The 24760-nt window shown below is 44.9% G+C and overlaps 2 protein-coding genes across 2 annotated transcripts; one reads left to right on the forward strand and one right to left on the reverse strand.

Annotated features, from left to right (window-relative positions):
• The first annotated feature begins 1570 nt into the window (after positions 1-1570).
• LOC131682216 (fatty acid hydroxylase domain-containing protein 2) lies at positions 1571-15997 on the forward strand. The gene is made up of 5 exons (XM_058963549.1): positions 1571-1827; positions 3058-3290; positions 3407-3480; positions 3544-4174; positions 15196-15997. Exons 2-5 carry the CDS (start codon positions 3070-3072, stop codon positions 15350-15352), a joined length of 1083 nt encoding a protein of 360 aa, XP_058819532.1. The 5' UTR covers positions 1571-1827; positions 3058-3069; the 3' UTR covers positions 15353-15997.
• Positions 15888-24690, reverse strand: LOC131682228 (uncharacterized). Its single transcript, XM_058963574.1, has 2 exons — positions 24507-24690; positions 15888-16856 (listed from the first exon to the last, which is right to left on the reverse strand). The coding sequence occupies exons 1-2, from the start codon at positions 24601-24603 to the stop codon at positions 16039-16041; spliced, it is 915 nt and encodes a 304-aa protein (XP_058819557.1). The 5' UTR covers positions 24604-24690; the 3' UTR covers positions 15888-16038.
• Between the last annotated feature and the right edge of the window lie 70 nt (positions 24691-24760).

The following is a 24760-nucleotide window of genomic DNA, read 5'->3' on the forward strand; positions in this document are numbered from 1 at the left end:
TTCCTGCTTTCACAGACTCGTTTGACAGTCCGGAAGTGCAACACGAAAGTGAGACGGCGGTCTAGCGTGATACCGAGGATTTTTGGTTCTCTGCGAAAAGGGATAAGTGTATTTCTACTAGGACTAGGTGATATGAATTGCAGCAGTGTGATATTGAGCATTGGGCGACGGCTGTGTTGAACCCCAGTGCTTCAGCCCATTTTCCTATGGCGTTCACTGCGGCTTGCAACTTTATCCGCACTCGAGCGGTCGATTCTCCCACTACGACAATTATTATGTCTTCGGCATAGCCGAAAATATAAACTTCCCCCGGCAAAGATGCAAAGAGGGAGTTCATGCTGACGAGAAATAGAGTGACGGCGAGGACGGATCCTTGTGGGATGCTGTTTTCTTCCACATACGTTCTGGATTGTAGACTACCGACTCGCACTCGGAAGACACCTTTGTTGAGGTAGTCTTTGACGTAGTTCCCAAGGTTTCCGGTGACTCCCCGGCTAACTGGAGAACTCCCTCGTGGTAGACTGTGTTGTAAGCCTTGGCGATGTCCAATATTGCTACGTCGAGGTGGGATCCAATCCCTCCACCCTTGCGAAATGCGAATTGGCGCTGGTCAAGATAGGAGTTTTCGTCGAGGTAGGTCATAAGCCGTTTGTTGACCATCCGTTCCATAGTTTTCACTACGCAGGGGAGCAGGCTAATCGGCCGGAAGTCTTTCGTCGTACGGGGAGTGTTTCCCATCTTTGGTACGGGGATTACAAGGGCCGTTTTCCAAGAGGATGGGATGGATTGGCCATTTCAGATGCGGTTCAAACATTCCACTAGCACTACCCAAGTAACAATTGAAGTTTTATAGCACGCTACAAGTGCAATCTAGGTTTTATGATTGGCTATAAAACTACCATAAAACCTCGATTGTTACTAGGGTATTCTAGCCTCGGGTGGAGCATGCTGTAGCATAGGGTAGCCGACGTCATCTAGTCTCGCGGAGTTTTCGTGGGCGGTTGCGAGTGCCGCCAGTTGAGGATTCTGCAAACAATAAAATAATTTGAAAGGGTGTTGCATGAAAACGCCGAGAACCGCTGCTACACATTAATCAATTTTACAACGCTATATTATTGTAAAGCTATCGATGCGTAAAAATACTTATGAATTACATTGATACCGGATCCTATCAACTCTAAATGTTGAAAACCAATCAATTTTCTATTTATTCTTGTATAGAAAAGCGACGTAGTCCTACGTCAAAATGCTGTAACCAGCTATGAACACTTTAGCATCTAAGTAGAGCCTTCACGACAAAAAACACCTGCTCCAACTCAAATAGGATAATATACTACACCTGTGCTGCGGAAATTACCCTTCAAATTATCTCCCATTACTCTTACCTAATCTATTGAGCAAAGTATATCTGCCAATGCTTATCATATCTAAAATGTATCACAACGTTACCATACATATATACGACTGCCATCAATCTCTCTGTCACGCATGTGTGCGGTATATACCATAGAAAACAGCGTTGTGTTGGTTGTGTTGTCCTTTCTGTTATTGTTACTGTTATTCTTCACACGTCCAGTCATTTCCCTGATTGTTTTCAACAGTGCCGTTCTGCAGCTGGTCGAGTGTACATCGAAGAAAAAAAACTCCGAACAAAGAGACCCTGTTCCCTGAGGAAAACTACACACAAAGGATTGGCTGAAGTTGATCCTGGCGATAGTTTCTGGAGAATAATTGTCCAATTATTCTTCGCTACGACATTTTTTCAGAACCACCGATTGCCGCAGGCCTACTTTTTAGTGCGTACAAATTTCGGGTCACTCCCGAAAGGTAAGGTGCAAGTATGGGCAGCAAAGCTGCAAATGTTGTTTTAGTTTTTATTATCCTTGATTTGTTTGAAATCGTTACATAATTTTGTTTTTGAAGTGCGAAAAATGCAAAATTTTCCTTTTCTCAATTGCGCCTTATCTTGGCTATCTGACCTGACGGTCATCGTGTCCGACCACAGTCCAATAGCTTTACGAACATCGATAGCTATCTTAGATTAGGCGATTTTCAGCGAGTGATTGTGTTTAGATAAGATTCCTCACTCGGAATCCGTTGGTTGACCAGTCGGCCGGGAACACCCCCACACCCAGTGTGTCGCGCCGGAACGACATCATCAGCAGGCGAAATGGAAAAATCAATTTATCGATTTTCCCTTCCGCTCATCACAGCAGGCTGGGCGGTGGGCAACCAACCGTCATCACAACACAACCAATTTTCGGTTGTCCGCTCTCTGTTTTTTTTTGTTTCAATTTACGCGCTCGTTTGTCTCTCGTGGATTTTCCGATCGTATAGCGTAAACAATGGGAGCGGGAGAGGAAAATAGAGAGAGAATTGTGTATAACATTCGTTTCGTGATGTCAACAAAGGAAACGCACGTGGTTTTGATCAAGGTGGATTGATTTTTAGGTGGTTCGATTTTGGCAGTAACTAGACGAGAAGTGAAGCATGATTTGATTAGAATGTGGAAAAGAAAAATATGACAGCTAGCAATATTGTGTATCAATATGAATCCTAGTATTCTTTGATTTTTAGTGCTAAATGATTCTGTCAAAGCTTTGTATTTTCATTTAGAACATTAAATGTAAATATATATATAAATTTTGGTATAAGCTGGTGTAATCCTCTTACATGTTGAACCTTAAGGCGTTTTTGTTTTTAACATTTCTCTAAATCAATGTACACTACACCGTTTTAGTGTTATGAAATTTCCCAAATTTAATATTTTTTACCGCAGGTGTATAAACTCAATATTAATTCTTCAAAAGGGCTAAAGAGATTTTTGTAAACAAACTTGTTTCGCTCATTATTCCGCTGTCGAGTGGGATTTTTTAAAAAATTCACATTTATCCACATCTTTACCCTTCGTAGCTAAATTATAACAAATGAAGAGAAATCAGCAAAACAAAGTTTGCTTACAAATCCTATTGGCCCTGTTAAAAAGTTAATATGGAACTTAACAATGTCAGTGATTGATTTTTACCTGCAAACATTACCCAAGCTCTTTAATTACAGAAACCATTAAACATGATGGACAGTTCCAATCAAACTGAACCCGGACCGTCGTCCTCTCCACCGCCGACTCCGACAAAAAATGATCCACAACAGGAAGAGGGCTCGTCTACAAATCAACCGACGGCTCCTCTGGAGCCACAGAACCCGAGACTGCTTTCGTCACTGTACAGTTTCCTAGTTATCGTCAGCATTTTTCTAGTAGGCTTTGCTGCGTTTCGAAACACGTTGACATGGTAAAGCTTGTGGCTCCTGATTTCGGTTCTGGAATTCGAGTCAACCTAATCTTGATCCGGATCCAAAACCGAAATCAGCATTAATTGTGATCAAAAGTAACTATTTTTTCCGATAGGCATCTACAACGCTTCTGGGGTGCATCGGGTGAACTCTGGCAATCTCAGTGGGATCGGTTCATCGACTTCACAGGTACACTCACTAATGTCCCATAACCTAAACCGTAATCGTAATTGTATCTACGTATAATTCCAGGTGAGGATCCGGCCACCCTTTGGGTACTAAGCACAACCATTTTCACCATGTTCGTGTACTGGTTTTTCGGAGGTATCTACACCATGTTCGACGTGACCTGTAAGCCGGCTTGTATTCGACGGTATAAAATGCAACCGGGTACCAACGAGCCGGTTGATCGGACCCGCCTGCTGAAGGTCATCGCGACGGTTCTGATGAATCAAACCGTCGTCGGAATTCCGATGGCCGTCGTAATGTATCAGGCAATGCGCCTACGTGGTCTGAACGATCTTCGCGAGCTGCCTACTTTCCATTGGGTGTTGGCGGAACTGGCTTTTTGTATCTTCATCGAGGAGATTGGGTTCTACTATGCTCACCGGTTGCTGCATAATCGGTACATCTACAAGTTCATCCACAAACAGCATCATGAGTGGACTGCACCGATTGCCATTACCGCCATCTACTGTCACCCGATTGAGCACGTTTTCAGCAACCTGGTGCCACCGTTCCTGGGCATCTTCATGCTCGGCAGTCACGTGGCCGTAGCCTGGTTGTGGTTCACGCTGGTTATCCTGTCGACGCTGAATGCCCACTCCGGGTACCATTTGCCGTTTTTCCCCAGCCCGGAAGCGCACGATTTTCATCATTTGAAGTGAGTATACCATTAAGATGCACATTGTTGGTTGGAACCTATTAGGTTTAAGTATTTACTGTCGGTAAATTGGCGACTGGTGGAAACGAAGATTTTCAAATTTAAGTAATGGAGAAAGGCAGTTCCACGCTCGGGAAAACGCCCAATGCTGGATACTTTGCGCTGTTAATTGATTCCGGAATCAATCAACGATACGTATAAGATAGATCGCGGAGCACAACTCCAGATGAGAAGACTACTCGAGCAAAACCAGGTAAGCCTTCCGAGGATCTTTTGTCGTATAGACTCGTATTTCTCTCCAATATTTACGGAGAGCGAGGGCAGAAACTGAATCGAGTGGAACTACGCAGTATCTTCAAACTAAATGCCAAACAAATAGCGAACGCGACCGTTTTATAGGCGGTAGTCTACTTGTCGCTGGAATGATCATGTCAGTGGATGGAGACCAGTGGAATACGGAAACGCTGAGCTGATAGATGGCAATAGCACACAATTCGACGGGGCGGGGAGACAGGAGTTCAGTGGCTTAACGAACCTCCGGCCCCCTCTTGGACCTACTGCGAGTTGGGGAGTCTTGCTAGGATATGGTTGGATTGGGCAACGGGCTTTGTCAAGCTTTTATAAAAAGCCATATAAATCCGAAAACAGCTCTATCGAAGTCATTCTGTGCCGCTTCCGCTAAGATATCATGAAATTTTTTAGCATAAAGCACCCCTAGCCCAAACGGAGTGCCAACCGGCACATCAAGATCGACGCCAGTAACATCCTGATTACGGCATACTGATCATGGCGAACGTCATCGGACAGGACTCGGATAACGAACTGAATGGCGACTTTAGGCTGATAGCCGTACTATTCTGCTCCCTGAGTAAGGAAGAGTCAGCCGGTCTTGAAATGGTGAGTGGGCCAACGGTGCGACTGTCTCCGTCCCGATAAAACCTTGGCAGGTTTCCAGGTACGTTCGAAGCTCGTCTCCTGACTCGGTAATAAGAGGTTGAGCTGTAACATTCCTGATTAACGCCGATCTGGCTCTTGACTTGATCCCCATGAAGGATCGTGTTCAATTCTAGACTGACCTCACTGCTTGCATAGATAAACAATGGATCATAATAGGCGACGATATAAAACGGGTTGAGGTAGCGGCCTGGAAGGGGGACTCGCCAGTATAGAGACATCCAAATAATCAAGTGTGATTGGATAAGGAGCAAAGGAGGACGTGATCGCATTTTCAAGGAGTGGTAGGCTGCAGAGATTACCAGTTATGCTACCGGTAGCCGTAGCGAGTACCAGCAGCGGCATGATACAGAAAAGGAAACCAACGTGAGATGGGGTTCCTGAATCGAGTATTCACCCCGAGATCAAGTAGCGACACCACCCAGAATGATTCGGATCTTGGGAAGTCGAGCTCGATAGAGGTGAGGAAAAAAGTGAACGAGTTCTATGCATTTGCGAAGGACAGGTACAATGTGTCAGTTGCTGAACGCGAGCAAAACGTACTATTGATGAGAGCTGAATCAGAGAATCGGTGAAAGGAAGAAAATAATGTCAGTAGGCTGCAGAAGATGGAACAAGATAAGATAGGGAAACGCAAGCCTCCTCGGGAGAGGTACAATGGCGATGCGCTGATCATCGAAGCGAACGATAAGACATCGTACGCGGCTTTGCTCAAGAGAGTGAGAGAGATCCCGGAATTGAAATAGTTGAGAGAGAATGTCGTTAAAACGAGGCGCACTGAGAAAGGCGAGACAATCTTCGAGCTGAAGAAGGATTCTTCCGTCAACAGATCGACCTACCGCGAATTCGTTGCTAAATCCTTGGACAACGAAGCGAACTTAAGAGCCTTGTCGCAGGAAGCCGTAGTCGAGTGTAAGGTACTAGACGAGATCATGACCGAAAAAGAACTGAGGCGCGCACTGATCGAGCAGTACAACCTAGATGCACCAACGACGATCCGGATTAGAAAATCGTAACGTGGCGATTCGCATAGCGGTGGACGTTGTCAACAACCTAATAGAGAACGGAAAAATAAAATACGAATGTTAGGTGTACTCACTGAGATTCGCTCGGAGAGTTACCAAGCAGGTGTAGAGATCAACAACTAGAGAATGCGGAGGAAGGGGCACTTTTGCTAGAGACTGCACGAAGCAACCAAGGTGCATGAGCTGCAAACTGGAGGACGGAAACTGCCACACGACGGGCGGATAAAAATACCCTGCGTAGGCAAACCAGCAATGATGCTGATAGTTAATCTCAATCATTATTGCAACTGTTGTGGCAGTCGACAACAGTAGCGAAGTGCTACGTTGCAATTATTGCTGAACCGTGTCGTGTTCCTCTCGATAACGATAACTGGGCGGTGGATAGTGCAGGGATGACGGCAATCCATGTGATATGCGATTTTCCTGTTCAATAGGTAATGGTGCGTGATCGCTAGGATCAGCGGCGTTGTTGTTGTTATACTACCTCACGGTGGACACTAGAGCAGAGATATTCGAATGCTAGACGTACTAACTGACTCGTTAGTCGGGCGAACGTCGGTTATTATAGGGAAAGACTTCGACTCTTGGGCCGTGGAGTGGGGTAGCAGGCTGACCAACGCAAGAGCTTACAGCTTGTTGGAAGCTCTGGTGAAGCTGGATGTAAGGCTGGGCAACGAAGGTTCCGCTAACACATTCCGTAAAGACGGTCGGGAAACCATCATCGTTGTAAGATTTTGTGGTCCATTCCGGATGGATAAGATAAACTGGTGAGTTAGGGAGCAGTATACACATAATTACAGGGCGATCCACTACACCATAGGTCGGCGGAACTGTACTGTAACACGGAGAGTATGAGCTGGCGAGCAGAAGTTGAAAATAAAGGAATTCAAACGGGAATTATATTTTTTTATTGAAGCACTTCGTGTAGACAGCGTCGCTCCAATTCTGACTACCAATGAGCTGTCGGAGACAGTAGCGAGTGCTTGTGACAACAATAACGAGAAAATTGGAACCGAGGAACTGCCGACGTCCGGCGTATTGGTGAAACGAAAGGCTTAGTACCCACCGTGCTGCCTGCCTACAAGCCAGTAGACGTGTTCAGAGAGCAAGAACTGAGGCAATCAGAGAATAGCGTAAGGTGACAGTCCAGGCTGCCACAATCACTTTCTATCGTGAGATAGTACTGAGCAAATCGATCGGCTACAGGGACCTGTGTAGAGAAGTGAAGTAGACGCCAACCTCTGGGCCAACGGTTACCGCGTCGTGTTGGCCAAGATCAAGGATACAACGATACCAGCTGAAATGAACACTGACAAACTGAAGACTATCGTGGAAGGTCTCTTCCCGAAGCACGACCCAACCGCATAACCTTACACCCTATATCGTTGCAGGCGATGGAAATATTAATGACAATCGAGTCTCCATCGACGAGCTCCTTGCAGTGGTAAAAAGACTGAAAGCAAAGAAAGCTCCCGGTCCCCCCAGAAGCTGATGTTGCTGCCAAAGCCAGGGAAGCCAACAGGACCAACCGACTTACTGGATACTTTTGATAAACTTCTGGAAAGGGTTGTACTTAATAGGCTGAAGAACTACGCTGACAGTGATAACGGGCTAACGCAGAGACAAGAGAAAATCATCGTAGCGCTGATCACAATGTGTGTTCCAAACTATCTGGGCAAGGTTCTGAAATGTTACTTCTACGAGTCTACGAGACGAACATGGGGAGGACTCTGGAATATAATGTACAACGGAGTGTTTATGGTGGCGCTGCGTAAGGAAGGTGATATCATCGGATTTGCAGATGTCCTTGTCGTCCTGACGAGAAGCGACGGGATTCTGGAAGAAGTTGAGATGTTGGCGGTAGAATCGATAGGCATCGTTGATCCCTGGATGACCGATGTCACATTGCAGCTGGCTCACCACAAGACGGAGGTAGTGCTGGTCAGCAGCCGTAAAAAAATCCAGCGTGTCGTTATCAGCGTCGATCGACACTAAATTCCATCGATATGTGCGCTGAAGCACTTTGGTGGATGGTCGACGATCGGTAAAATTACAACAGCCATTTGGACTATGTATGCAACAAGGCAGCGAGGATAACTAACGCAGTAGCAAGGATCATGCCGAATAACGGATAAGTAACATGCATCATGAGACATCTCCTGGCGGGTGTCTCATCCTCAATATTGAGGTATGGCGTACCGGTCTGGGCTGCTGCGCTGAGCTCAAAGCAGAACCGGACGAAGTTATCAAGCATGTTTGCTCTAATAGCTATTCGAGTCGAGAGTCTGCACAGAACTATATCGTCGCAGGCGGTATGCGTAATTGCCAACATAATCCCGATTTGCACTCTAGCTGAGGATGTGGAATGAGGAGGAATACAAGGAATACAACGAGTCTAGCCGGAGCGGACTCGTTGGTTAAGTGGTAGCAAGAGTGGGACAAAGCGGAAGGTTGATCCACTAACTCATTTCAAATGTGGCGGCATGAATGCATAGGACACATTGAGAGATGACGCAGTTTCTGTCCGACTACGGAGTATCTGAATGTGTAAAAGACGCCAGGTCACGTGGTCTTTGAATGCCCTGTGTTTGAAGAAGTTCGAAGGGATATTGCCGGCACGACAGTCGATAATATCGTCGCAGAGATGTACCACGACGAGCATATCTAAGATGCTGTCAACTGAGTGGCGTAGGGATCAACGCGCTGGCTAGAAAGGCGCCTTGAAACAACAAATCGGGTTCGGGAGAAATTCCATATCCGGGGACCTGTTGAGCACGACGTAGCACCGTAACAGGGTTTGAGTCGTCGGGGCACTAGATGAATATCAGGCTCCACCTGAGTCGTCAGTATGACCTTGGCATTCGAGAGAACTTTCACCGCCGGGGAACTCTCCGTCGGTGTAATCCAATTCCACCGCCCTGCGCTAGACGAGTGGAGTGTTACAAAATAGTGTTTTTGTATCGTCAAGGCACCAGCATACCGGAAGCCGCTGGAGCAGCTTCGGCATTGTACCGGCTTCCCCGCGAAAGTGAGGATGACCAAGATAACAACTGACAACGTGCTGCTAAAACGAATGCGCTGAAGTAGTAGCAGGGCCCCGGCGGATAGAGTTACCGGCCCCAAGTGGCGCAGAGAATTACAAAAGACGTGTAAAGAAGAAAGGACGTGAAATACCGTCAGTAGAGTAGTCGCGCAGATCCTAGTGAAACTACTGCGGAAATAGAGAAGAATTCAACGAACTAGTGATCAAAACTGACAGTTTCTATAAGTACCGGTCGTCGTCGAGTAGGCTCGATCCATCTCCGAAAACTAGTTAGAGTAGTTCGTGTCGATGCTTCGGTTGTAGATAGATAGGTAGTAGATGCTCCAGCTGGAATCGCCGAACCGACCTCGATTCACCATCGGGTAACTCATAAGTAAAATAAATCGGGTAACTCATGAGTAAATAAATGCCAGCTAGCTCATTGAGTAGGCTAGGTCCACCACCGGGGTCTAAATCGAGTAGATTGTGACAAAGTTGGGAGCTTATTGACCCACGATAACGAGTATCGGTTCCAGGAGAAATCCACCGCCGGGCTGGCACACGACACAGACATCGGTGCCGAGAGAAATTATGTCACCGGGGAACTCTCAGACGGTGTTGAGTAGTTTCACCGCGGGGAAATATCCCAATAGATCTTGACAATGCTGGGAGTTAAATAGCTCAAGGTAACTAGTATCGGTAACGGGAGAAATTCCTCCATCGGGAAACATTCAATCGGAGTAGGATGAGTTTACCGCCGGATACTATCCGAGTAGATCTTGATAAAGGGAATTTAATTGGGAGCCAAAAAAGCTCACAGAAACCGGAGCTAAACGGTTTGTGATTATTTACCGCTGGGAAATATCCTAGTAGAGTTCGGGGCTAAATGGCTCAAGTAGGTACAGGTGGTGAACGCCGTAATCGAATGACGGAATATAAGAGAAGTGTCGGGAGCTAAATGTTTCTAAAATCGGCGCGATGTCATGGAGCAAGTGGGGCTCTGAGATAGTAAAGGAAAATTTGTGAGCGAAAGAAAGAGGCGCGATGAAAGCAGAACGAGTCTCCCACGAAGTGATACTTTTATGTAGTTCCTTGGGGAAGAACAGCGAAAAAAGAGTAAGGAGTGTTTTCAGTGATTAGGCACGAAAGTGAGTCGCGAGTCTCACACAGTGTACAATGAGGAGAATGATTATGAACAAGAAGCCCGAAGATCTAGCGAAGAGCTGATCCAAATGGCGAAAGCTATGAAAGTAAAGAGGAGCCAGGATCAGACGAAATCCCAAATCTTGTACAGGAGATCCAGGATGTACTCAGGACAAAAATAACGTCAACAAAGGTAGTCCCCTATAACTGGAGGCAGTTGATGCCGAAACCTGGAAAGCTTTCCGGAGATTTCTCAACGTATAGGCCAATATATTTGTAGGATACGGTCGGAAAGCTGTTATGGAGAGAGAAAAAGAGAGAGAATAATCTTGAACATGTTTACCTAGTACACAGGGAATTAGAACGGCTTGCCCAACATGCAGTTTGGCTACCGGAAATGCAAGTCTACAGTGGATGTCATAGGAACGGCTGTGGAAGCAGTATAGAAAAAACAGGGAAGAGCCTATCGCTATTGCGCGGTTGTTTCGTAGAAAATGCTTTCAACAATGTATGCTTGGAGTGAGGGTTCCTGAGTTACTTCTACGGGTATTGAAGAGCTACTTTCAGAACCGAATACTGTCCTACGAGACAGATAAGGGAGAAGTATAATTACGGCGGGAGTTCTATCCTCGACCAGACGCCGTGAAACGCGATGTACGATGGTGTATTGAAGCTGGACCTTTCAGAGGCGTAAAGATTGTCGGCTTCGCGGATGATGTGGTGCTCCAAGTTCACGGGGAATCACTAGAAGAAAACACCGACGATAGCCCATCATAAAACGGAGGAGGTCTTGATTAGAAGCGGAAAGGTGCCATAATAGGCGAAAATCACGGTAGAAGACTCTACTATCGACTCGAAGCGTAAGGTAAAGCAGGCATGATGCCGAATCGACGAAAAACTGAATTTGAATAGTCACGTCGATTACGCCTGCGAGGAGGCAGTGCGAGCAGCTAAACCTTTGATCAGAATCGTGCCGAACGATTCGTCGACAAGCAAGAGAAGACTCCTGACTAGCGTATCAACGTCAATTCTGCAGTATGGTGGTCTGATTTGATTCCTAGTGATAACGATGGGAAGAAATAAGTCGCGTTTAAACAGCACGTTCAGCTTTGTTGAGCTTGGTGATGGCGAGTGCCTACTGGAGGAGGATCAGGCATGCTATAGGAACAGAGACACCGACGAAGAACACGAATTGAGGAATGAGACAACGCGGCGAATGGAAGCTGGTCACACCAATTAATCCCGAATGTGTTCACGTAGATGAACATGGAGATGACAACTACTATGTGACGCACTTTCTGCCAGAACAAAATCCAGCGTTTCGTGATCAGCGTCGGCGGATGCTCAATTCAATCGATGCGTGCGCTGAGGCACGTGGGTGTAGTCGACGATCGGTTAAATAACAACAGCTATGTCGACTATGTATGTGAGGCTGCGAGGACTATTAACGTATTAGCAAGGATCATGCCGAATATCGGAGGAGACATGCATCAAAACATTTCCTGGCGGTGTTTCATCTTTAATAGTGAGGTATAGCGTTCCGGCCTGGGCTGCTGCGCTGAACTTAAAGTAAAACCGAACGAAGCTGATAAGTACGTCATTTAATGGCTGTTCGTGTTCCGAGTGCGTACAAAACGATATCGTAGGAGATGGTTTGCGGAATAGCCGGGATGATCCTCTTCTGCATCACTCTGGCTGACGACGTGGAATACTACCTGCGGAGAAACACACGGGATGTAAGGAGACTGGTCAGAGCGGACTTGTTGGTTAAGTGGCAGCAAGAGTGATACCGCTGAGAAAAGAAGGTGGACCCAACGAGTCATCCCAAATATTCTGTGCTCCCGAAAGCATAGAGAGGTAACTTCCATCTGACGCAGTTTTTGTTTTGACACGGATGCTTCCGGAAGTACCTGCGTTGGTTTGAACATGTTTCGTCACTCCTTTGCCCGGAATGTGTGAATGTGCAAGAGACACCGAAACACGTGGTCTTTGAATTCCGAGTTCGAAGACGTATGTCAGGGGTGACAGTCGACAATATCATGGAAGAGATGTGCGACGACGTGTATACCTGGAACGCTATCAACAGGGTTGTGCCATGTATACTATCAGAGCTGTAGAGGAAGTGGAGAAGGGATGAACAAAGTAGCACCGCCGGCTATAAAGCCGCCGTGGAACAACAAATCGAGTTCAGGAGAAATTCCTTTGCCAGGGAACTCTCTGTCGGAGCAGACTAGGTCCACCGCCGGGACCAGTTGAGTATCACGCGACGTAGCAACGGGTTCAGGTCGTCGGGGCACCAGCTAACCGGACGTTAGGTTCCACCAGAATCACCAGACGAAACTCTTTCTAGTCTTCTCCGCGAGCCAACCCTACCGGTTGGCTCGCGGAGAAGACTAGAAAGCATCAGAAGAATTGGTTTCGGGAGAACTTCAACTGCCGGTAAACTCTCCGTTGGTGTAAGTCTATCGCAGGGGACTAGATAAGTGGCCTGGTGACGAAATAGTGGTTTTGGATCCTCGAGACGTCAGCGCACACGCCACGCTCTACGCGGAACCGCTGGATCAGCCCCGGCATTCTACCGGTTTCCCCACGGAAGAAAGGATAGCTAGGATTACAACGGACAACGTGCTGCACGGACGAATACTCTGGAGTAGTAGCAGGGCCCCGACGAATACGGTCTTCAGCGCAGAGATACAACTGTAGAGAAGCGATCAACCAGAGCTGACAGTTCGAATAAGTACACCTTACCGGTCGTCGTTGAGTACGCTAGATTCCTCGCCGGGGACTAGTTTGAGTAGTTCGTGTCGATGCAAAGGGTCGTTGAGGAGCCTACCGGGTAACTCGTGAGTAAGCTAGATTCCCCTCCCTCGATGATTAGATCGAGTGAGTCGCATCGAAAAGCCACGACTGGTCGTTGGAGCACCAGTGAACCGGAAAGTACGGTTCATCAGAAATCGCTGGACGGACCTCAGCATCTACCGGGTGACCCGTTGAGTAGGCTATGTCCACGGTCGGGGACTAAATCGTGAAGATCGTAACGAAGAGTTGAGCTAAATGGCTCACCAAAACGAGCGTCGGCATCAGGAGAAACGGATATAGGTGCCCAGAGAAATTGTGTAGCTGGGAAACTTTCAATCGGAGTAGGATGAGCTCACCACCGGAGACTATCCGATTAGGTCTTGCTAAAGCTGGGAGCTAAATGTCTCACCAAACCCAGAATTAAACGGTTTGTGGGGATTTATCGCTGGGGAATATCCGACTGGAGTTCGGGGCTAAATGGCTCAAGTACGCAGAGGATGTGAACGACGCAATAGATGAAGAGAATGACGGAAAGCAAGAGAAGTTCCGGGAGCTAAATGGCTCAAAAGTCAGAGCGATTTCATGGAGCAAGTGAGGCTTCTTGATAACTACGGAAAATCTGTGAGCAAATGAAAGAGATGCGGCGAAAGCACAACGAGTCCCCCACGAAGTAATACTCCGTAGGAGAAATGGGCGAAAAAAGAGTAAGGAGTGTTTTTAGTGGTTAGACACGAAAGTTTATCCCATAGAGTGCCAACACTACAAGCCAGGTTTTTGAAACTTTTTAGTATAAAAAAGGGAGAGAGAAGGACAATTACGGTGGATGTTCCGGAGGATTCAATCCTAGGCCTGACGCTGTAGAACGCGATGTTGAGTATTGAAACTGAACCTTTCAGAGGTGTTAAGATTGTAGGTTTTGCTGATGATGTGGTGCTCCAAGTATTCGGGGAATCAATAGAAGAGGTGACTGTACTCGTTATGACGATAGATACAGTAGAAGACTGGATGCGGAAGAAAAAGCTGATCATATCGCATCGGTAAACAGAGAAGGAGTTGGTTAGCAGCCGAAAAGCACTGCAATAAGCTTGAGATAAAGTGGACGACGAAAGTTTGGATTATTATGGTGGCGTGGATTACGCCTGTGAGAAGGAGCAGTGTGGGCAATCAAAGCTTTGATTAGAATTGTGCCGAAGGATTCGAGAATAAGCAGTAGCAAGGGGAGACTCCTGACGAGGAATGGGACAAAGCGGTGAATGAAAGATGGACACACCAATTGATCCCGAATGTGTTCACGTCGATGAACACGGAGATGTCAACTTCCATCGAACGCAATTTTGTCCGGAGCATCTACAGGAAACACCAGCACAGAATTGGGACCGTGGATTCCTCTCTCTAGCTGGAGTGCACAGACGTTGAAAAGACTCCGGAACAAGTGGTTTTTGACAGCCCGCGGTTCGGCCCAACTTGAAGCGCAATGGTGTAGACACCAGTACAGATATCATTGTTCACAGAATGTCCACACATCCACTAACTCGACTAGTTTGCGTCAAGGATTCGGTAGCGGGGCGTCGAGGTGCCAGTGTACATCGGACCGGCATCGTTACCCTACTGGTTGACCCGTAGAGAAGGATCTATCTAGGAGCTAAATGGTTCACAAGACGGGCCTCGATATCGGGAGAAATTCCGCCTACGCGGAACTCCCAGTCAGAGTAGGGTAGACTCACCGCCGAGGACTATCCCAATAGATCGCGACAAGCTAAAGAAGCTAAATCGCTCACGGAAAGAGGTGATAAATGGCTCATGGAAGTTCATTGCCGAGGACATTCTGATTGGATGTTCAGAGCAAAATGGCTCAAGTATACAGAGGTTCTAAACGGTCTAATCTGTGCAGAAACTGATGGTGGACAAGAGGTTCCGTTTGAAGATTTCAGTTCTGTAACGGTTTCGTTTGAGTCTTATTGCAACTTGAAAGGTAAAGTTGTATTACATAGAAGTTAACTCGCATTATTTGTGTTCCTGGTTCGATTTCGCATCATTTAAACAAATTAAACTAACAATTCATAAATTTTTGCTTTCAGATTCAACCAATGTTTCGGAATACTCGGCGTACTGGATCGTCTCCACGGAACGGACACTCTCTTCCGTAATACCAAGGCCTACGCCCGGCACATCATGATGCTAAGCTTCATGCCAGCACGGGAAGCTTTCCCGGAACCGGCGAAGAAGGCCTTCTAAAGCTAAACCATCGGTATGACCGTTAGTTACCTACCCCATAAATGAATAGAATACTACTTACTACAGTCATAACAGCAAGCAGTTTATCTCAAATTCGATGTTTTTCGGCGGCAAATAACGCAAAACACTGCTGGAAAGTGTTAACATCACTAAGAAGACGTGAGTATGTAGGATTAGTTACGCGCACACAAATAAACATGCATTGATCTGCGGCACACATTGAAAGCACCAATAACTCCTTAAATATGACAAGGTAGACCACCTGAAACCAGTTGTCCTATCTTGTCCGAGCACCTAAGTAAATAATCTAACTCATAAAAAAACACACACATACGCATACACTAAATGAGACTGTGATGAACAGCAAGATGGCGCCTATCTCTACCAAGACAGAGAGTAAGTAAAAGTGAGAGAGAAAGAACTGATGGTTTTCACGCCCCCCTTCCCACAAAAAAGAACTTAAGTAGCACTCCCTCTAGAATAAGTACATGTTCATCTAAAGAAACACACAAACACACACACTAACTAAAACGCATTCTTCTGATAAGCATATATTAACCGGTATGTCATTCACTGGTACAAACCTATATATTTTCAACGGATTTAGCATACGGAATATAATGAATAATCTTCTCTGTGTAAAAATCTGTGCTTTGTTTCGGTATATAGAGAAATCCATTTGGAGTTCACTGGAAAAGTTGAACGAAATCAGCCAAACTATCGGCGTAGTAATCCGGAACCCACGCTGGATCCGTCTGCTGCATCATTTCTTCCCGCGTTGTACCACCGGACAGAACAAGAAGCTTCTGGAATCCACAGCAGCTTCCGAATGCAATATCCTGCCCTAGCATATCTCCAACAAACAGGACTCGTTGAGGTTTAGCAATCGCGTACGCTTCCAGAACCTGCTCTACCAGGGGAACACCTGGTTTACCCAAAACAATCGCTTTTTTACCAGTTGCATGTTCAAGAACTTCCGAAAAATACCCCGGACCAATCAGATCAAAGTCACGCTTCGCGTGGAGCAATTTATCCGTTGCACCAGCAATCAACAAACAATTCGGATCGTTTTTCAGATACAGTTCCGCTCGCAGCAGTTTCGGATAGTTGAGGTTGAAATCGACATCCACGATGACCGCCCGTACCGGGCTTCGGTCGTGGACGGTGGCAATTATTTTTTTAAACGACTCCTCCAGTGGATCGCTGGGCCCATCTAGCAGTTCGAATCCGGCCTCACGAAGAATCGATTTGAAAGTTTCCGTGGCGATGCAGTAGATCAGTCCTTCGAAGTTGGTTGATTTAAGATAGCGTACCACCGAGACGGCCGGATGGATAAGATCCGATGGTTCCAGTGTGACTCCGAGGGATTGAAACTGAGTGACGTAGCTTTCGAACGATCGAACGCTGTTGTTCGTAATGTAGCGAATCGTTTTGCCGTGGGCTCGAAGGGTGGCCAGTGCATCTGCGATACCAGCGATGGGCTCGAAAACTGTCCACAGGACGCCTGGAAGAAACAAAGCAAAAAGGGTCGCCAGTTATAAGGTTAGGATTATAATTTATTCTGATGAAAATGAGAACTCATGCAATAAGATATTCCTCCTTAACTATTCCAAAGTTTTTTTGCACATTTTTGTGCGTGCAAAGTAAGAATTCTTTTGTGAACTGTTGCTGATAAGATTATTGCAGATTCTTTGCGCCAGCAGCTAAATAAATCGGTAGCGATTTTGATATTCCATTACCGGAAAGTTGATTGATACCAACGACAGCCAGCCGTAATTCGCGTAAAAATAAGAGCTCACATTTTTGCTTCATTGTCCCCTGACTTGTCGTGCAATTTCCTATATGTCCCATAATACCTGTCTCTCAATTCGCATTCTATCTGTTTCTATTTTGTGCCGGGCTCTGATAGCCCGTTCATAAATGGCCCTTTCTAAAAGACCCACCTGATTATGATGACATGGATGTCGAACAAAATTCGTCGTTAAAGATTCCGATTTGGCATTTGAAGTTCACTATATCGAAAGACCTGACAGAGCGGCTGTAGCCGATTTTTCAGAAATTTTCAGTCTAAAGCAAGCAAATGACAATGCTGGAGATAAGATTCTGACGAAGCAGTACCTTGACTACCCGCACACATAGTTGAAATCGACGGTGTGGTAACCGATTCGAGTTTGACATGCGTGGATCTGCTGTAGTAAGGTGGTTTGCTATTTCAAAGATTGATTCAGTCAATAAATATTTTGGATCTGTCGTGCAGTACGAGATGAAACCCTGCGTCCCCTCAGACTTCGGGTCACTTTCGCTGAGCCTGATTCGTCAAATGATGTCTACTTCGACAGAGTTCGTCTGCTCGTCCGGATTTTTGTACCGCGGGTCATAAATTTACCTAAATGCGACCGAGCTACAGAGCCAGAAATTAAGCGAAGTGTGGCAAGTGCGGTGGAAATAATGGGAATGATTTTTGCACTGGGAATGCTGAAATGTGCTCTTACTGTGGGGAGAGTCCACGTGCGCTTTCGACATGTCCCTCGTCCAAATAGCGCTCGAAAAGCAAGAATGCTAGAGAGAGCTACGCTACTGATCACGACAAAATCTTAGCTCAGGAAAAGTTACAATCCGTCTGGATAACAATTTAACGCCTGGTGTAAAAGTATCCTAAGTACCTCGAGTGATTTGCTGTGGTGTTGGCTGGCCAGAAAAAGGGAGAGGTTAATCGCCAAGCAGCCACTTGTTTAGGTGTCTAACGTTAAAGCATCCAGAAACCATCGATCCGTTCTCACTATGGCATGGATTAGCCATAAGAGCTCAGCTCTCCTTCCCGGCTAATGGCCAAGGAAAACGAAAAATGTAGATCACTGAATCCACCTGAGGTAGCTCACGGCGTTCTCTAACTGGGCCATTCAGGACGAGAAGGTGGATATAGAGCTTATTTGCCTCGTCGCTAGGGAGGTCCCTACATAAGAATCAAGCTTACGTCTTCACTAATTGCAAAAGACTGCTTCCGGAGCAGTCAACAGAAACGACTAAAGGAGATCGTAGCCTTTGTTGTCATGGCTGGTCAGAAAGATACCGCCCGTTTTCACCAAATGCAGTGGTCTGAGATCGTCATACAATAAAGGGTAAAGTTTCATATTTTTCTTTTGTTTTTTTAATGCACGAGAATCTGAAAACAGGTAAACAGAGAACCCGAGTATGGATACACCGCTACTTGCAGATTACGACTCTGCTGATATTTTACAGTGTCTATAAGCTATAGGAAGAGGATGAATGTTTCCTCACATGAAATTCATTGTAAAGACAAAAAACAATGCCTTGAATAGCCGTCAAATATAACAGCTCGAGGAACCGCTAATCGGAAGCAATCAGCTTCTAGTTTTGGAAATTCGTAATGAAACAAAGGATTTCCAGCGCTTCAAGGGACACCAAAAAACCCAACTGTCTCAACTATTCAGTCAGAGATACACCAATTAGTAACAGAACACGGTTGAAGGAAGTTCTCGTTCTCTAAAGAATTTCGGAACAGTTTACCTCAACAACAGCCATTGAATGCAGAATTTAGAAGTTTTGTACATAAACAAACAAATAATTTTACTCTATTTATTTCCCTATTGATGTTGCTACTTGACGCTCTGTTGTTGTTGGTGCCATCCGACCAGCCGGGAACACAACGTCCCAGGTCCCTCTATGTTACAGTTGGCAGCGGAGCTTGACAATTAGCTACGGTGGTGAGCTTTGAGGCATCTTACCACTTGAGTCCTTTTAATTTAGCCAGGGAAACGAGTGGTACCATGGCAGCTAGCTTCCCGTTTCGTTGAACCTACACAAAAACTTTTCACGAATGCCCGGATCACAAACCGGCACCTTTCGAAGGATTTAACTTGCCATCGCACGCACCCACTTCACTGTATGCTATGGTGATGGGAAATTGCCCCGAGAAAGAAGAAAAAAATTCGTGGCGCAGTGATGCGTCACCTGCTGTCCACGATGGCCGCCTTCCAGCGCGGCCAAAACAAAAGCGCCCGCCTTCCACCACTGCCGTCGTTATCATCCACCGAATTCAGCACACTTTTCGACAGCAAGGGAGCATTGTGGCTCAACCAAATACAAATATGTCTAGTCTAGTCTACAAATACACAGCCAATACATGTAGGGATCCTGGAAAATTGCAGACGTTCGCCCACAATTTTTTTTTATTATTAACATTTGTGGCACATATGGAATATGACACAAGTATTAAAGCGGCCAGGCCAACTGTGCAGCGTACAAAATGAAGATGATTCAAAATTATACAGCAATCAAACAATTCAATTAATGAAGAATTTAATCAACGAATTATTTTGAACCTTGAATAAGGAAGAAACGTGGACAACCGTACACAACCGTTTCAATTTGATGGGGGTTTGATAAATCGTTGGGAGTGACTTTGCTCAGAGGGTTAATGTCACTCCTTTGGTTCCTAGGATGGGACAGCGGTATTTAGCCCTGTCCTGACTAATGAGCCTTTACTCGCTCTTTACCAACCTTATAGGCACGATGAGGGTTAAATAATCAAAATATAATAATAATTAAAACATGTTGTAAAAAAAGAAATATCTCACTAAATTGTCTGCTTCGTAGAATCCTTGATCTAATAATGAACGTCAAACAAATGAGAGTTTTCGGACATTTTCCTTCGGTTATCTGCACATTGGTAGAAAATTTAGTTAGTAAACGATTAAAGTTTCGCGGGTGTTTTTTCAGCGGTGTGTGATTAAGGACATTATACAAGCGAGCCACAACATAGCTCCTACGCCGCACACACCCGTCTAGGGTTGCCACCCCTCCGGGTTTGACCCGGAGAGTCCGGTTATTGGAGCCGATCTCCGGGCCTCCGGGTTTTATATCAGTTTCTCCAGGTCTAGTGAGACGATGAATAATTTTAACTGAAATTGCATGCTTTGAACGAGTTCTTCTGGTGTAAATGTTGGCTGTACCTGCAGCGGTCATTAGCTGTTGACCAGAGAGAACAGATTCGTTCCTTTGTTGAAACCTTCCTAGTGATTGTGATGATGAATAACCGAATTTGCGCCCAGCAAAAATTTCGTTGCCCCTCTACTGCCCATGATCGCATACCAGTCCCATAAAGATAGGAAATCTCATAGAAAACGGGGACACATATGCGATCATGGGTAGTCTACTACCTGCTTTACTCTACTTCTCCTGTTAGCTGTGGCAGAGGATAATCCTTGTTCGGCTTATCCTCCACAGCGGGAGTGGCTGGGGCTTTCGGATTTTTTGGCGTTAGCCGAGGAGTTGAAATTTCACACGTATATAAATCAATAAAATGGTTTACAAACGCAAAAAATTGATAGCTTAATGAGAAAAGCTCAGAACAGTGGTATGCATTATGCTTCGCCATAACAAACCACTAAATGGTGAATGTGAGTCAATTTTGGTAATTGATACCTTGACGATTTACAAAAGGACTGCAAGAGTATTCTTGTCTCACTTAAATTCAGCAGGTAAGTCTGGGTAAACGTACACTCGTGCGTACACTAGGCTTGTATCCCAGGTCAGTAAAAATCTTCGTGTGAAAGCCTCGCCGGACATGGCAATCCTACACCCGTCTCCCCTGCCTAACCATCTATCTGACATTAGCAAATAAAAAAAATACGTTTTTCAATTCACTAACCTTGCCGGTGTACCACGAAACTGCTACTTGAGGAAGCTAGAACATTTTCTTATACAACCAACCCAAAGCCATTTTTTTTTTTAAAATAGGCTGCATAGCCTTGTTTTTATAGTAAAAGTAAACGCCAGTTTGAAAAATAAAATAAAGAGTTCCTGATGTCTCCGGGATTACAAAAGAGCGACGGCAAAGAAGAGTAAATAGCGAAAAAATTAATCATACGAACAATAAACGATAAGAATTGATTTCTTCACACGGAAGGAAAAGCAATTTTGACATTGCCTAATTTCCCGTAACAATAAATTGTTGAGTTGGATTTAAAAAATGGATTTAAAAAATGCAAACGTCGCTCTGCATTTTTTAAATTTGTCAATTGTAATTATTATGCTATGGAAATTGAAGTACATGACATAGGCGATTTTTCTATTTCGCTCTTCAAATTTAACAACTGCAACAATGCTCCTACCTTTCATATACTATCTTGCAGTTGACAAGCGGTGTGGGCATTGTTGCCAGGACTTCCATTGTAAAAAAATTATTTCCCATGGTTGCCAGAATCACATTTTGTGCAATGTGTTCAACAGATGTCGCTAGTATAACATGGGCGATGATTTTTTTAAAAGTTTCTTCGAGCTGTTACATCTGTTTGTCTGTGGTTTTGTGGTACACCGGCAAGGTTAGTGTATTTAGAGGGGAGGAGTGTGTGCGGCGTAGGAGCTATGTTGTGGCTCGCATGTATAATGTCCTTAACTGCGTCAGTAAAAACCTAATTCGAACAAGGACACACACAGCAACTTGCAATTTACGTGTAGCCGAATTTCATTTATGCATCGATAGCATACTTTTCTATCTGCCTCTCGTTTCTTCTGCTGTAAATTTTATGCATTGGACATATTCGGTCTATCCGCTCATTGAATGCTTACTAGAAGTATATGCATGAAAATGCATAAAAACCACAGCAGAAGAAAAGAGACGGACGTTGTGTTGCTGCGCTCTGAAAATTCTCAAGGGGAAGGTTTAATTTTTTTTTACGTTTATTCTAAAAGAAAGTTACAGAAGTTCTCAAACTTTGAAGATTTTTTCACGAGGCTTGAAGGACTCAGCTCAACAGATTGGGTAACTGTTTGTTATCGAGAAGAAGTCATCAACAAACACGGCTGCATGCTGGCTCGTGGTGGATTCGGATTGGTTTGTACTAGTTAAACCTACCGACTAAACCTAAACTTGTTGTATCTCGCAATACTCATCCATAAGGGGGAAACCGTTAGGATCTACTTTAGTACGGATTGTGCTCTTGCTTTTTTTGTTCGTGTTTATATCCACAGCTGCTTTTCGTTACTTGTTGTCCAACTTTCGCGATATATTTAACCTGCTCAGGTCTGCTGCAAATATCGTCGACTTTTGAGACACGATCCGATAGGAAGGTGTCGAACATAAGAATTTACTTCTCTTTGCAACGACCTTCGCCGGGTTTTTTATCCTTCCTTATTTAGCTGCCACTCCGACAACGATATTCCGATTTTCTTCAATCTCGTACTTTTCCTCCTTAGCTAACGTTGCTAGCCCGCTGACCGACATCTGCTGTCTACTCACAACTGTTGCTAATATCGAAACTTGTCGAATCGTGAACCGATCCTTCAGTGAAGCCGTCCAACTTGACATGCATCCCTTTCTAGCCACCCATGTGCCGTCCTTGGTTTCTTCATCGACTTGTCTTTAGAGTGACTGAAACTCAAATCTTGAGCGTTTTTTCAAAACGTCATATCTGCAATGAGTTACTCTCTTTGTTTACTTTCTCTTTCGATTTTTACGGCGTCACTATAACACTTTTCACTTATTTTACAGTACAGATCGAAAGACGGTGGTTTTAACTAGCATATTATGCAAAGAGTTGAGGGGTAAATGTTAAAGTGACTGAATTATTAACAGAAGAGAAAGTAAACAAAGAGAGTAACTCATTGCAGATATGACGTTTTGAAAAAACGCTCAAGAAATGACATTTTTGTGTCAAAACGGTTTGCAGTATATTTTTTTTCTGAACAGGAAAATAATAAGTTTTTAAAAGTAATTCAAAACCCTCCTCTTGCGCACGACCTGGAACAGCTAAGCAGTAACAGTAAAAAGAGAGGATAGGGAGAGAGACGAATAGTGAAAATTGGCCGTAACGGCAACATTCCCTTTATTATGCACTAGCATTTAGCAACCACTTCCGTAAGCAGGCTTGTTATTTGCTCACACAATGCACACAAAGAGCGAAATACACCGATGAATAAAAGAACACTGCGATGTGCAGGTCATCCGCACAAAGAGAAACTTGAAAAAGGAAAACGAAAAAGAGCTGTGCACCAAGAGAAGCAGAATTGTGCACAAAGTGTCACCTTGACGAGCCACTTTTTTATGCCTCCCCTCACTGACAAACAGAAAGAAAGACGAATCAAACTACAATTGAGATAAAGATTGATCGGAAATGTTTTTTGGTTGCCTTCTCTGCTTCCGTACGCGCGGCACCAAGGTGCACACTAAAGAGCCTCTTTATTTCCACTCTTTGAGGTGTGCAGCCATGGAGTCGAATGCACACATAGGAGCAACACACAGAGTAAAGAGGTTTATTGTGAAAGAGAAGAGCGGTGGTTCGCATGAAAAGTGCAAAGAGCGTTTTTTAGTCTCTTTATTTGCTCTGAGGTGCATCACATCCCTGCTGATATCCACTAGATAACAAGTTCCATGGCGACATGACCCGGAGCTCTAGGGATATGGGGAACACACTGTCTTCTAGAATCTGAACCACACACTGAAAATTAAATATCTCATTCACGACCCGCGCGATCATTTATTCAAAATTTCAGCACCCCCTAAGGTTTGCGGGGGCTAACCCGGCCAAATTTTTTTTTGTTAGGGGAAACTTTGCCTCTGCGACCACTATTCAGGTTATCTTTTGTGGCTGCCCCTGTTAGCTCTACATGTTACAAATTGCCCGAATCCAATGTAGTTGGAAGCGAGTTGTTTGTTTGTCCACATGTGTCGTCCCAACCGGGTACATTATTAATGTAGCTGATGATCCATTTGGGGCAGGTATGCCATACCTCGTGAGGCGTCATAAGATGCCGTCCGAAGTATCGCTCCCTTCAAAGAAATAGTACTGCGCAATGGCAGAGGATATGTTCCGAGCTCTCGGGCTCGACTAACCACATGCTATGGGTCTGCTTACACCATCAATATATTGATCAATAATCGATTTATTGACAATATTTATACCTATGTAGAGTCCGCTTAAAATCTACCAACTAAAAATAACAGCCAAGCGCACATCAATTTTGCTGGCATATGTTTTGTTTATTTTTTATTTACATTTGATAAACATTATTAAATAATTCAAACTTTAATTTCTGTGCAAAGTTGGGGGGTTTTTTGGTTTTGCTACAGCGTGGTAGCTCACCCCTACTATCTTCTATTCGTCTCATTATGAAACACATAACATTAACTTACCATCGCAATCACAAATGACACAGTCGAACGAATCGACAAAATCCTTCCGCTCCTGCAGCGTAAGCTCCAGTATATGTTGAATTTGCTTCGACGACATAATTTTCACTCGATGAATAGAACAGTAAAACCAGAACAACAGCGTCCGATTAACCCAACGTGCACCACCCAACTGATGAACTAGCAGACGCTTCGATCAAAAACAAAACGACTAGATCAATTTTATTATTGCTGCTTGATTAAATTACCCGGTGCCG

This window comes from Topomyia yanbarensis, chromosome 1 (genome assembly GCF_030247195.1).
Source record: "Topomyia yanbarensis strain Yona2022 chromosome 1, ASM3024719v1, whole genome shotgun sequence".
In the NCBI taxonomy this organism is placed as follows: domain Eukaryota; kingdom Metazoa; phylum Arthropoda; class Insecta; order Diptera; family Culicidae; genus Topomyia; species Topomyia yanbarensis.

Bases quoted from the DNA above. Each gene is read 5' to 3' on its own strand.
- LOC131682216 (XM_058963549.1), top strand. From the start codon at position 3,070: ATGATGGACAGTTCCAATCAAACTGAACCCGGACCGTCGTCCTCTCCA. The intron at 3,291-3,406 runs GTAAAGCTTGTG...TTTTTCCGATAG, and splicing joins TTTCGAAACACGTTGACATG to GCATCTACAACGCTTCTGGG. The intron at 4,175-15,195 runs GTGAGTATACCA...TTTTGCTTTCAG, and splicing joins CACGATTTTCATCATTTGAA to ATTCAACCAATGTTTCGGAA.
- LOC131682228 (XM_058963574.1), bottom strand. From the start codon at position 24,603: ATGTCGTCGAAGCAAATTCAACATATACTGGAGCTTACGCTGCAGGAG. The intron at 16,857-24,506 runs GTAAGTTAATGT...TGTTTCTTCCAG, and splicing joins TGTCATTTGTGATTGCGATG to GCGTCCTGTGGACAGTTTTC.